The sequence below is a fragment of the Thamnophis sirtalis genome, unplaced genomic scaffold, assembly GCF_051295495.1.
Source record: "Thamnophis sirtalis isolate CommonGarterSnake01/CBP01778 unplaced genomic scaffold, rThaSir2_p1.2 scaffold_13, whole genome shotgun sequence".
Classification (NCBI taxonomy): domain Eukaryota; kingdom Metazoa; phylum Chordata; class Lepidosauria; order Squamata; family Natricidae; genus Thamnophis; species Thamnophis sirtalis.
Genome location: NW_028261393.1, coordinates 21,495,707 through 21,510,691, shown reverse-complemented (window position 1 = coordinate 21,510,691; position 14,985 = coordinate 21,495,707). Strand labels below are relative to the sequence as shown.

At 37.7% G+C, this 14,985-nt stretch overlaps 1 protein-coding gene across 2 annotated transcripts in view; it reads left to right on the top strand.

Annotated features, from left to right (window-relative positions):
• Positions 1–14,985, top strand: part of KIAA0319L (KIAA0319 like) — a 66,822-nt gene that overhangs the window by 27,726 nt on the left and 24,111 nt on the right. For both annotated transcript variants that reach the window (XM_087727720.1, XM_087727721.1), the window contains exons 3-8: positions 1,270–1,964; positions 7,947–8,220; positions 10,217–10,318; positions 10,584–10,681; positions 12,531–12,618; positions 14,198–14,290. In XM_087727720.1, coding sequence (XP_087583846.1) covers positions 1,270–1,964; positions 7,947–8,220; positions 10,217–10,318; positions 10,584–10,681; positions 12,531–12,618; positions 14,198–14,290 — 1,350 coding nt within the window. The remainder of the gene's footprint in view (positions 1–1,269; positions 1,965–7,946; positions 8,221–10,216; positions 10,319–10,583; positions 10,682–12,530; positions 12,619–14,197; positions 14,291–14,985) is intronic.

Here is a 14,985-nt window from a genome sequence, read left to right as displayed (position 1 = left end):
GATTTTTATTGGAATATAAACTCAAGGAAGAACATGTCAAAGAAACTATGGTTGCCTGGGCGAAAATTTTTGGTTACAATGTGGAATTGGCTAAGTGGGAAAAACTTGTGATACTTAATCGGAAACTAACATTGACTATGGTGTATAAAGAAAATCTTTATAAGATGTTCTACAGATGGCATCTCCCCCCAGGACAGCTCTCCAAAATGTTTAAAAATCTAGCCCCAAATTGTTGGGAGTGTAAAAAAACACCAGACACTTTTTATCATATGTGGTGGACATGCAATGAGGCCAAAAGATATTGGAAAATGATTCAACCATGGTTGGAACAAATGGTGGAACCAGACATTTTTCTCCTAGGCATAATACTGGAGGGGTTTAAGAAAAACATATTCTATCTAATTATACATGTACTAACTGCGTAACTTTTGCGCAGTATTGGAAAAAAGAAAATACACCATCAGAGCTAGTTATAATCAGAAAAGTGTTGGCCTGTGCGGAAGCAGATAGGCTCACTCTTGAACTTAAAAAAAAGGGGGGAATCAGAATATTTTGAAGCTTGGATAGATTTTATGATTGGTATAAGACAAGGTGACAAGACTGGAACAAACTGTATATATTGTGATTGGACAGGAGGATAGATAATGCACTAAGTAGGCTAATAGTTAATGGTTGAGACTAATTATGTATAATGTGAATGTATGGTCACTTCGACTCTGCGGTACTGCATTGTTTTAAATGTAAAAATAATAAAAATATATTTTAAAAAAAGAATAGTTCCGCCTTTTCTTTGTTATCTTTTACCATTTTGCTGTTTTCATTGAGCAGCTGGTATACTGCTTCCTTTCTCTCCCTCTTATTTTAAACACAAACATTTGAATATAAGAGAGCATATTTGGTATAATGGTTACATTGTGGCCTCAAAACAAGGAGATGCGAGTCCTAGGTCTCCCTTAGGCATCAAACCAATTGGGTGAGTCACTCCCTCTCAGCCCAACCCAACTTATAGGGTTGCTGTTGTGGGGAAAATAGGAGGCAGATGTACCAGGTATGTTCTCCACCTTGAGTTGGCCAAAATATATTAAAAGGTCAGGTAAAAATATAATGATGGCAACAACCATCACGTTTCTGGATAAGAAAATGGTAACTGAATGATTTACTACCTTTGCTGTTGCTGTACAGATGAGAAAACCAACCACTGGTGATCATTTTGCCTTTGTTTTTAACTGCTTCTTTAAAATTGTTGTAATTTTATTTCTCTTTGCACAGATGGAAGCTGGAGCAGAAGTGCTTGCAAGTCTGGAAAGCCTTTGGAAGAGGGCAATTTGAGGTCATCAGATAGTGTCCAACTCCAGCTGCTAGAAGGATTGCACTCTATCCACTCTTGTCAAGCTGCTTGTTGTCAAACTCCAGCCTGTGATGCATTTTGGCTCATGGGTACTCTCTGCATCCAGGTGAACTGTACTAACTCTCACAAGTGTCAGGAGATCAGAACTGACATGGTGGATCCCATCATGGTCTTTGTAACAAAATCTGATCTTGATGATGTTGATTCCCAACCTGCCAAAGAGAGGCAAGCCCATCTTCCCAAGTGGTTGAACTGGAAGGAGAGACATCAGAGTAAATCAAGGATACAGAGATCCTTCAAAGAGCTGCCTGCTCACACATTGCATTTAGGAAATGTCAGGGGAATTTCTCTGAAGCGAGATGTGGACTCCAGTGTTGGAAGCTCTATAAACCATCCAGCTCCATCAGAAGCCTTGGATAGAATACCTACTCACAAGGATCTTACAGAACCGCAGTCTTCAAGGCCAGAAGCAAACCTTTCAGGAAATCATACTAAAGTAGAAAAAATCCTCCTGACAAATGATAAAGATTCAAAAGAACTGAAACCCCAAAACCCATCTTCCAACAGTGATCCCAAGAACAGAGAGCATGGCCTTGGTGGGAGTGGCTCCTTGGAGGTAAGTGAATCCCTGGAATGGCAGTAATGCTACTCAATCCAATGGCAGTGCAGAACTTCTATGACCTTGTTCTCTTCTTGCCTGTCTACCTTGACAATTTTCACTTGACGTTAAACGATCAGTCCACATTCTGTTGATCTATATATGTATAGGGAATTGTTTGTTTTCAATAGTAGACTTTTAGAGTAGCATCTGTATTCTTTTAACCTGACAAAATTGGGTAAACCATACATATATCTAAGTACATAAGTAAGTCCTGAAGTAGGGAAGACTGTGCTGGTTTGACCCAACGGCTCTCCAAAGTTAAGGCTGATCCTAACCCAGACCCTTGGCTACACATTTACCAAGTTTATTTTCAACTCTAGGGTAAAGAGAAAGTGTGGATGAATTTGCAGCCATCAGAATGCTCTCCACTCTCCTCTGCAGTTGCAAGGTTGAGAATAAAGCTTGTTGCTTATCAACGTGTCTCTTCACACAGCAATAATAGCAAACAGAACTATTAAAAGCTATAAATATGTTTCCTTTTCTTTGGCATATTGCTTCAAATGTTGCAGATAGTTGTTACTGAAACAGATTGTGTCAAAATATAGCTTCTTATTGTAAATTATGTTTGAGGTACTCTTCCATTGTATTGGTGTTAACCATTCTATAGTAAAGCTTTCACTAAAAGTTTCCTGAATTGGGAAATAAAATTACTTATTTGTCAACTTGCATGGCCTCAATCACAGGATGACCATAGTTGGCTTATATCACAGCATTAAAACATCAGATCAGTAACAACCAGCAACAGACAAAATCAAAACGGTCCATAGCACATTTGGGAGAACATTCAAAGATATTCCTAAAAACTCTCTTTGAGGAGCAGGCGTCTCTTTCCTAGCTCAGGACATGACAAAATAAGTGAGGTTTTGCAACTATGGAGAAGCTCAGTAGGATCAGTGTCATATCCTGCTTAATTAACCTATTGCAAAAAGAATGTAGCTCTTGAAATCTGATCTTCCCATATAGCTGGGTGCAGTATTTACAGGCCTTGGTCACCTTGCAGCTGTGACAGGAGAACTGCTAAACTTGTAGAACAGGATATAGACCAGAGCCAAAGGACATTCCGGAAAATTTGGAAATGGCCCATTTTATATGGGAAATAGCTATGTGGCATTGCCTTGCCTTAGTTGTCCCTTCTATCCCTTTGCTGTCCCTTGACTTTTTAGTCACCCAGCTTTTCAGCTTTTCTGTCTTAGCAATGTCTTAACAACATGTCCCTTAAATTATAAACATCTGGCCCCTCACAAGAGTTTGTTACTTTGGTATGACAGAAAAATAACACCATCTTCCCTGGGCTGAATCCTTCCTGAACTAAGCAGTAAATATACATTTCAGCTGAATTCAACTGAAGCATACTGCATCCTTTTTTTAAAACCGCTTCCTGAATTGTCACTTTTCTCTCAATATTCTGATAATGACTTTGCTGCAATTCCAGCCCATGTTCATAAGATACTCTGGCAAAGGCTCCTTTATGCCTTTTTAATAGCAAATTTCTATCTCTTTCAAAGTTATCGAAAGCTAGGCTTTGGAGGAATGTAAGGTTTTCAGAAGCAAAATCCTTTATAATGTGAAAATGTGGAAATCAGCCTTTCTTATCCTTATGTAAGAGTCAGTTGTGATCCTGACTTTTTAAGTGTCTTGCAAGGTTGCTATTTTGCTTCTCAGGGTAACTTAAAAGTGTGGCCTTATAGCACAATATTGTGCCATTTTTATGTTCTAGGAAAAGTTATCTGATTCATTGCTCCAATGAGCCTGGAAAAAAGCATCTTGCACAGTTAATTAGATCTGTTGCCAGGAGAGAACATTTTCAAAAGTGATTGAAGGATTATAAAAACCTTTCTGTTCCTGCTTTTCCTCATTGTACTTTACCCTGCTGCTATAGAAGCTGCTAGTCTGAAACTGAGCATCTTATAGCTGTAGAAGTGGTGGAAAAGAAATGTAATTCTGAAGAATGAGGGAGAAGAAAATAATATGTATATATTTTAAAACCAATCGTATACATATAATAGTAATGTTTTCTCAAGTGCAAGTTTGGTATAGTAGAATCAGACTAGAAACCCGGTGAGTTCTGGTTCTGCCCAAGTCAACTTGGGCCAGTCCTCCCTCCCTCCCTCCCTCCCTCTCTGTCTTTTGAATTGAGAGAAATAAAGAAAATTTAAAACTATTATTATGTTATCATTGGAGAGATACCAAGGACTCCACAGATATTAATCTTCACATAACGAGCCTAAGAAAGGAGGGAGACCTTTAATATGTGCAGCTAATTATCATAGTCATGTTAAAGCTTCTGCATGGCCTTAATAGAACGATTGTCCAAAATGGTGTAATAAACACATTCATTTGAGGTGGGAGGCAGAAGGTGTCACATTTTGGCCTATAGTGTAAAACTGAATTTTCAGAGATGAGAAAATAAAACATCTTTGCAACAGAAACATTTGAGGAAGCAATCTCACCATGTGTTACAAGAGATAATTTTAGATTTCAGGAGATTCTGTAGATATCAACTTCCACACTGCTATTTTTAAAAATATTGGTCTTGCATCAGTATAATTAACAAAAAAAAATTAAGCACCTAACAGGATTAATAAAATAAGTCTAAATATCAGTATGCGAGCTTGAATTCGACAGTAGAAACTGATTCAATAAGAGAAAAGTGAAGCATAGCTTGCTGATCAAAGTAACTGCTGTTTCACTGCAGAAAGACTGCAGAAGCAACCTATTAAAATTCTATGGTTGCTAAGATAGAAAAATAGTAACTTTAGTTTTATTCCTAATATTTATTACAGCCGTCACTTCTACTCTTCACCAACTAGTTTTTTCTGACTCCATATTGTGGGATAACCAAAACACGTCTATTTTATCCTGTTTTCCTTTTCTATTTTTCAAAAGCCATAATTACACTGCATTTGTCTTTTTCTGGGTACGTTAGAATGTGCATTGAACCTCTGATGATATGACAAATGACAGGGAACGCTGTTCATCCAAAAGATAATGCTGAGAAATTAAAAGAAAGGGAATTGAGTTTTACCAGTAATGAAATACTGCAATTTGAGAGCTAGAAAAATATAGTTTCTAGAAAGTAAACTCTTATAAAAAGTAATATTTCTGTTTAGTGTATGTTAACTCTGTGACTTTATCAGTACAGTGGTACCTTGTACTCAGTGCATTTTGACACAAAAATTTGTCCCAGTACTCATTGTTTGGTACTCAACGCACAAGCTAGAATTTGTTGGTGTTGGCTGCCTTGTGACTCACTTACATTATTTCTTATGAGAAAGAAGTGTTTGGTACTCATCATTTTTAATACTCATCGCACTTCCCAGAACTAATTAATGATGAGTACCAAGATACCACTGTGACTTTATCTAAATCAAAGCTGGATAAAACACCCCTTTAATTTGATTATTTTGCTCAGTTTCTTGAATAATACTGGTATAGCTTTCAACGCCAAAACCATTTGGGAGCAACAGAAGGTTTTTATATCTTGATAAGAAGCTACAGAAAAATTGCGAAAAAGCAGTTTGAATATTTAATTCACCAAATAGACTATTTCTGTCACTAGCTCTGGATCTATAGAGGTGTTTGTTCTATTGTATTGACATACCAGAGATTATCCAACTTGTCTTCCTGGTGCTATTTTCTCTAATTGCTTTGGTGATTGTGGGGAAGCAAGTGCAATTCTCACACAGTAACAGTTGGGATATATTTCAAAGACAAAGCCCTTTCAGCACCACTTCTGATGCCCCAACTAGGAGATGCTCTGACTAGGAGAAGGTGCTTCCTCTATAGAAATAGAGACAATCTTGCTGGAAATGTTTTAATAGACTTGACTGGAAAAAAATATTAAGACTGGTTTTCATAAACTCGCTTATGAAAATTGACGATAGAAATCAAACACCTAAAAACCAAGGGGCATACTATGATTTCTGATTTCTCCAAGGGATTGATGGGCAGAACAGATAGGAGAGATAAATAGCCTCTTAGAGAAGTTAGAAACCATTTTTGCTCCAGCTAATCAGGCTAATCTATATTAAAGCTAGTGGTGAATATTATGACCACTATTGAACCCAAAATTTCTGTTGCTAAGCAAGACATTTGTTAAACGAATTTTGCCCCATTTTGCAACCTTTCTTCTCACAGTTAAGTGAATCATTACAATAGTTAGGTTAGTAACACAATTGTTAAGTGAATCTGGCTTCCCTATTGACTTTGCTTGTCAGAAGTTCGCAAAAGGCGATCACATGACCCCGGGACACTGCAACCGTCATAAAGTTGCCAAGCATCCAAATTTTGATGGCATAAATATTGGGATGCTGCAATGCTTGTAAGTGTGAAAAACAATCATGTCACTTTTTTCAGTGCAATTGTAACTTTGAATGGTCACTAAATGAACTGTTTTAAGTTGAGGACTGTATTATAGATTGGAGTAACTCATATCAGATTCTGGCAGTTCTAACTGCTAGCAGCTTTCAAGTGCTATTTTTTTTACTCTATGATCTGTAACTGAATGTCTGTTTTGTGCTCAGTGTTTTGGTTCTAATTGTAGTACATTTGTAGCAAATCTCCATTTCTGGCTATTTCAAGCTTTTTCATAGGAGACGGGGGCCCAGAATTTTATCTTCTAACTCTCTTCCCAAATCACACACTTAATAATAAAAATAACTTATTTCTACCGCAATAATATATGCTGCATTTTTCCTTATAAACATGATCTAGATCGTAGATATTTCTGGATACTTCAGTTTAAGAATTTGATTGATGCTATATAAAAAGGATCAAGAAAATATGCAATTATACAGATAAGCCCAGTTAAAACTGAAATGTCCGGTTCTTGCTGCTCCAGGCAACTTATTGGAATGGGGAAGGTCCGTGAAAGAATTTCCTGATGAAAGAAAGGAAATTGTTTCCATCTGTTCCTTAGATTTGTTTACACCAGTCTGATCAGTTTCTGAGTAAAATAATATTATATATTACTAAAACAAACCCCTCACTCACATTCTTGACCATGAAGATGGAAATCCTGCTTGCAAGCAAGATAAATGTTGAGTGAATAGAAAATAAAATTTTATTTGTCATGTTTTAGATAGCTAACATAATCTCAATACTTCTGCTATCCCAACATTAATCATCATCATCCTAGTGATCCCCATCCTCTAAAATAATGTTTCTCAAATTTTTTTCTCCTATGTCCCCCATCAGGGCCTGGACATGGATATGGAACATACCTGGTGCATTTTCTCACATCAGCAATTAGTATTTGCAATCTGATATACTTAGCTTCCTTTAAGAATCCTAGTTGAGAACCAGTGTGCTCTACAGGACCTCAATTTTATGTAACTCACCTGTTGTGTAACAATCAACAATCACTTGACCCAATTCTATTTCTTGAAATGTGTTGCATCTATGATACTATAATATATACTCAATTTGAATATTCGCTATTAGGCTGACTGGCAGGTCTTCTAAATAGGATTTCTCAATGGTGATCCTCAGTTTTATAACTCTGTCCTTGAAAAGATACTGTATGTACTGTATACCATATGCTTAAATATTAAGTATTTCTAGTACAAAAGTACAAATAAAAGTACAAACCCTAACCCTAATCCTTGCTGTAGTCCTAAAAAATAAAATCCAAATTCTCTTACAATTCCCACAATACACTGTTATAGCTGTATTGTATGCTTAATTTAATTTAATATTAATGTTTTTAGAAATCTGATTTATAAACAGCAACAAAACATTTATTAACTAGATAATATTTAGGAATAATTTTACTGACTAATGGCAATATGTATTTCTATAATTCATGAATGGGATATAATTTCTGGGCAGCAAAACTGAGGAAATCCTCTGAAATAACCAATGAGAATTAAGTTACTTTTTAAGAATTGAGAATTGTTATTTATTACAAACTTTCTGTCTCTCTCATATAAATTCTAGGCCCCTACAGGAGTTTCCACACTATATCCCTCTTCAGCAACCATCTTCCCCAGTCCTGTTGGGAACTCTGAGAAAACCAGACCATCCAACAATGTTTCCATCCAGACCTTCTCTTTAGAAAAAGCCATCCCAACTTCTGGCAGTCTTCTGGGAAAAGATTTGGGGGAGGTGCCACAAGTTATCCCTGTTCCAACTGGCATTCCCATCAATGGTAGTGTTACTGCAGTTCTTTCGGATCCTGCTATAGTACCTAGTACTCCTGCCCCAACACCAGGTAAGAGCAAACCTCCTCCTTAAATGTTCTTAACCAGGTTCCAAATTCTGGATTCTCTTAACATTGGTATTGTCAACAATGCTTGGAAAATAATTTTGATATGGCCTATGAGCTAATCAATAAACTAAACTAACTGAACTAACTATTTGGAAGATAACTTTTTCCCAGTATTTTTATAAAAAACAGCAAATTTTGTTATCTTAGTTCAAAAACAGATCTTTGGATTCTGTTGTACCAGATCTGACGACAAATTAAGGGGGAAATGTTTTGATTAAATTATAGTTTCAGTCTCTACTGATCCAGTATGTTTTAAAAAGTCTTGTGTGCAACTATTATCCTCATTTTAGCCTCCTAAAAAACACTGAATAATAATAAAAAAAGATTAACTCTTTCTCCACGAATTTATTCAGTACTCCTAGGAATATAGATGGTGGCCTGACTAAGCTATTTAAAATCCAGATATATTCTTATTAATATGTCTTGCTCTTCTTTCTTTGCAAATGTTGGCTATTATTTGTTTTCTTCATCTGGCTGTTGCAAGGGAGCTATTTAAAGAGGCTTGTATTGCTTTCCTTAAATTGGGACAAGATTTGATTATCAGCTTCAGTGCTAACTGTCTCTACCCAAATATTCAAAATACTACAGAGTCATGGTTCTGTGAGCTCTGACTACATACTTGGACTTTAAAATGCCTCTCAATTTCCAACTCAGAATTCTGACCCTTTGCACATTTATAGAAGTCTGAGATGCAGGCACCAAGGTAGAAAGGGATGAGAACCTGTGGGTAGTTTTGGGAGAGCATCCCAGAAACGTGACTGAGGTGCCATTTTTTTGTTTCTTTTTTGTGTGTTTTACTGTGTTTGGGATTTTATTGTTTAGAACTACACTAAGTTGTTCTCTAACATAAGCCATGCAAGTCTTTTAAATAAATAAGTTCACACTAAATGCATCAAGATTTCTGCCTTTCCTTGTCTGAGAAATAAAACTCATATTCTCTTCTGAAATGTATCTAGTTTAACTAGTCTTGTTTGTCACACACTTCCTAATAAACCTCCTTGGTTCAGGGCACAGTGTTCAAACTAGTTTCTCCAGAAGAGCAAAATTTTTAATCTTCAGTATTAGCTTGGGGTGGGGCAGTAAAATGTTTTGAGAGATTGGTATTATCTACAAATCTCAGACCATAATGTACAGTTCCAGAATATTGCAGCATATTAATTGTGAAGCAGTTGTGTCTACAATTACCTATTATTTTTATTATTTTATTTTTTAAAATGAGTGGCAATCTTAGCAAGCTTAAGACAAGCAACCCAGTATCAAATTCTAATTTAATAGCCAGTCTCTATAACAAGTGATCTGTAACCAGCAGTTCTAGTTGTATAAAAGCAAAAAGATATTTTAGATACATTTTAGATCCCTTCGTAAAACCTATGCCTAAATTGGGGCATTTTGTAACAGCGCTCTGTGTACCTCTGGCATTTAGTCATGCTGGCCACATGACCATGGAGACGTCTTCGGACAGTGCTGGCTGTTCGGCTTTGAAAGGAGATGAGCACCGCCCCCTAGGGTTGGGAGCACATATGGGCAAGGGGAACCTTTACCTTTACCTAAAGAGATGGAGGAGGGGGAACATACATGCCCAAATGTTCAATGGTTCATATGTACATTGTAAACCATGTTTGTTAATCATTTGTTGCAGAAGTCTTCATATATTAGTCCTGCATAGAATTTCAGATGTCAAAGCAGAAGCATAGCACTTGTTAGCAACCCTTTAAAGCAAACAACCCTTTTCCCTTTCTCTTGTGCAGCTGCAAAGGGAAGGTAAGTATTTTCAGAGAAAGATGCAGCTGCTTTTAGAAGTTGCCAGTAGGTGCTACATGACCATCTGTGCACTCTGTTTTCCCTTTTAATCCAACCTATTGTACATATTATAATGAAAAAATATAAAATGTGAATTATCCCCAGTTCTGGTCTGTTGAATGTTAATTTTCCTCCATAGTTATTAAGAAATTGACAGTTTCTGCTGGAGACAGTGTCCAGGTGACCCTGCCGAAGAATGAAGTGGAATTGAATGCATATGCTCTACCTCCATCACCTAAAGGTAGGAGCTGAACAGTCCTATTCAGAATTTGGTAGCTCTTGCGAGTTTGTTTGATAAATGCATGTAAGTTCAAGATGGATGATGAAGCTGGGAAACCTGGCCAAATTATTTTGGGAATCAAGACTTATTCACATAAATATGGCAGCTTAAAGAAAACCATTGTTTTGCATAAGTTTCTTCCGCATTGGCATTACATTTTGAATAATTTTTGACATGTAAGGCCTTCCCATAATCTCTGATCCATCTGTTCCATCTGTTCCACCAGGAAGTAGCTATTCCTATGATTGGAGATTGATTACGCATCCAAAGGATTATAGCGGAGAGATGGAAGGACAGCATTCACAGATTCTAAAGTTGTCCAAGGTGAGTCTTTCTAGAAAGAACTATAGGTAGGAAGTATCATTGTATAAGGTTTAGATGGATATGGCAACAAATAAAAACATTGCTGTTCAAGTAACGTTAGAATCATGTTGGTCTGTTTGTGCTTCCCATCCTAATAAGCCAACTTAGTTCTCTGTCAGTGGATCTAGCCACTCAGAGTTGCTGCAACTGTGAACTGGGTAGCAAAAATACAATTAATAATGGATTACAATTAAACAGTGGAATGGTTTGGCTCCAGAAGTTGTGAGTGCCCCACTGAAATCAAGAAGATATTGGACAGCTGTTTGTCCAACATGGTATAGGATCTCCTGCTTGAGCAGTGGGTTGGACTAGAAGACCTCAAAAGTTCCTTCCAGCTCTGTGATTCTGTTAATTCTGTTAAAAAGACAGCAATAGCAGTAGATAGCAGTAGACTTATATACCGCTTCATAGGCCTTTCAGGCCTCTCTAAGCGGTTTACAGAGAGTCAGCATATTGCCCCCAACAATCTGGGTCCTCATTTTACCCACCTCGGAAGGATGGAAGGCTGAGTCAACCCTGAGCCGGTGAGATTTGAACCGCTGACCTGCTGATCTAGCAGTAGCCTGCAGTGCTGCATTTAACCACTGCGCCACCTTGGCTCTTGTGGAGGCGGCAAGTGCCGCCTCTGCAAAGAAGCTGAAGAAACAATGGACCACCTGGATAGCTGCTGTAAGAAGATCATACAGACTGACTCCAAACAACAGCATGAAAAAGTAGCAACAATGATGTATTGAAAGATCTGCAAGAAATATCACTTGCCTGCAAGCAAGAACTTGGGGTGGGGGGTGGGGAACCATAAAACAGAGAAAGAAATAGAAAATGAAGAAGCTAAATTGCTCTGGGACTTTAGAATTTTAACAGATTCTACTCTAGGAAGAGTGCAGAGAAGATCAACAAAAATGATAAAGAGACAGAGGCTAAAACACATGAAGGATAGATGCTGGAATTTGGTATGTCTAGTTTAATGAAAAAAAGAACCAGAGGAGACATGATAGCAGATTCCAATATTTGAGGGGCTGCCAAAGAGAGGAGGAGGTCAAGTTATTTTCCAAGGCACCTGAAGGCCTGACAAGGAATAATGGATGGAAACTGAGCAAGGAGAGATTCAACCTGGAAATAAGGAGAAATTTTCTGACAGAACAATTGATCAACAGAACAGAAGTTGCCAACAGAAGTTGCCAACAGAAGTTGCCAACAGAAGTTGCCTTCAGAGGTTGTGGGAGCTTCATCCCTGGAAGTTTTGAAGAAGAGACTGGACTGCCATCAGTCAGAAATGGTATAGGGTCTCCTGCTTGGATGGGGGGCAGGTTAGACTAGATGACCTACAAGGCACCTTTCAACTCTATTATTCTAATGCTAATCTAAAGTGTTTATCTGTTCATTGTAGAAGCCCCACCTGCAAAAGGTTAAATGAATGAAACAAGAATGCAAGAGCAACAGATTTAAGGATCATGAGAATATAAAAATTGCAGAATGAAAATGCAGTCTAGTTTTAACATGCATTATTTTTTTAGTGTATGTGAAGAATGCTTTTAAACAACATGAGTTTGAAGCTTTTCAATATTTTCATCCCATTTTATCTGAACCTTTCCTTGGCTCCTAAAAGTTCCCTGAGTGGATGGCAACATCTTTTGGTGATTACAGCTCATGATGGAAGAGTTGTTGGAAGTGGTGGAAAGAGACGGGAACAGTGTTGTAACAAGGCCTGCCTCAGACATGCTGCCAATATTCCTTATGATAGATTTTCTTTTTAACATATCATCATAGCCTTGCCCTTTTCTTAACAATTCCTCCTCGTTTTGTTTGGCAGCTCACAGTTGGCCTATATGAATTCAATGTGATAGTCGATGGTGATAACGCCCACGGAGAAGGGATGGTGAATGTGACGGTTAAACCAGGTATGCTCAATTAATGCATCAAACTCCTGTATTGCATTGTTTTCCCAGGTCTTATTCCTACCGTTTCCTGTCTTTGTAAACATTTGAAAAGCAAGCTAGGTGGCCCAAATTATCGCTGACCTGAATATTTTTCTAAGCAAAACGTTTGACTCAGTTTTGAGAGAGGGAAAAGGAGTGTGTCATTATCACATTTTTTTCACCTCTTTTCCCTTTCTGTACTTTGTGTGAGCAGCAGCAGTGTTTCTGTTGGTGGTGGTTATATAATTTTTTGGCATGCTTCTTCATGATGTGAAATCATACCCAGGGAGCAATTTGAGCATGAATAATAACTATAAACCACTTTCTGCCCTTCTGAAAACACTGTAGACTTGTCTTGAACTGCAGTTGCTCTCCTGGATTTATCCAGTGATGTAATTCTTTGAAAAGAGACAGGTTAAATTTTGACAAGCCACCACTTTCACAACACAAAACTCACATCATACTGGATTTAGTGCCCTTTGAGGCAAAACACAGGCCTCTGAAATCTTCTTATGGCCAACATCTAACTATTCTGTGTCCTGATCCTCTTAGGAATTATTCTTATTCCCTTCCTTTGCATGTACTCAAGAGAATCTCTCTCAGGGGTTTTGTTCCATCTGTCTGAAGAAATGGGCTTGCTCCATAAAGCTTATCTGAAAATCAGTTATCTAGGATGCAACAGACTGTTTTTTTTATACCAGCAGTCTAATAAGACTGCCTGCTTTTGGAAGTGTTTACTGTTTACCACTAATTATTTTCAGTTAGGCAATACAGCATTGAATAAATGGCGTTGCCTTGGTTATGAACTGCAAAAGCTTTATAGAGCTTTTTTTCTGTCTTATTTTAAATACTCCCTATTATCCATCGGAGTACTTGCATGGCATTACTTGCAAAAGACGATTCTTAGTATAAGGGCAACCAGAGTGGATATCTCTAATGAATTGCAGTGGGCAGCCAACATTGCTAATCCAGAATTTAGGACTTATTATGTTCAAATTATCCCTATTTTGTACTTAGAAAGTAATTTAACATCTGAATACTACAAACATGAATATGAGAACATGTTAAATATATGCAGCAAATTGAGGACACTCTTGCTTCCCTGTCCACTCTTTGGGAAATGTTAGAAGCTTCATCCAGAGTCTGTAGAGAATTAATTTTACAGTTATAATACTACCCTTACTTAATGGTGGGGCTGTTTGCCTTGCCACCAGGATTTTGAAGCTGAAAAGTTGCTGTAGCCACCTAATGATTTTACATTTTACAAACATTTCTAGATAATTCAGACTTTTTAATAGATTCTTCAATTAATCCTTACAATAGCCTTTAAAGATAGAATAGCACATTGCACAGTCAACAGGGAAGGGTCTTGGAGCTCCAAGGGTTTGTCTTAAGGTTGTCTAGCAAGCACAATCCAGAAGCAACATTGAGTTTTTGTAGTTCTTATTTCTACCATTGTGCTCCAATTGAATGAAGTGGATTTCTAAAGGAGACGGCATGTGCCACAAGTATCTTCTAATATGTTCCTAGGGAAATTGTCATATTTCTTTTCTCACTGCAGAGCCTCGAGTAAATCAGCCACCTGTGGCCATTGTGTCACCCCCATTCCTGGAGATCTCTCTTCCAACTACCTCAACAGTCATTGATGGCAGCCGTAAGTACTCAAAACGTCAGACACAGGCAACCAGAGACCTCATGGATAGCTATTTAGTTTATTGTTTACCACTGGTGTTATAAGAATCTCTCCAGACTGCTTCCCTTCCCCTGGGAACAACAAGACAAGGCTTCATGAATCCTGGGGGAGGTCAACCTTATGCCACTTGCAACTGTGCAATGACTCCAAGCTAGGCCCTTTCTTGACCCCTCCTTGCAGCCTAACTGGCAGTTTCCCAGTATCAACAAAACCATTACAATCTGCTCCTGAAAGCATTGGAAAAGCTAGGGAAGGAAACAATGATTCATTTAAAAAAGGGAGCATGAGAGTTATCCCTTGGAGCCCTTCAAGTGCTACTCACTTCTTGGATTTCCTATCTACAAGCCATATGCCAAATGCATAACTTAATGTCTGAAAGACTCAAGGCTTTATGCTACTTTCACACACACACACAAAATTAAACACTGCTTTTCAGTTTTCCAGTTCTAGTCCTAAACTTCATGCTCCCATATTTTCAGGAAGAGATTCCGACACCTGTTCAAAAATAAGCACTACTTTCCCTTTTCAATAACAAAGAAAGCCATCATAAAGGATTTCTGTATTCAAATGGTTGCAAAGGATGAGGATATAAAAGATCATCAACTTGTATGTTGGCTCTTTCTACTAAATGGCTTTAATTCCTCAAAGTATTTTAT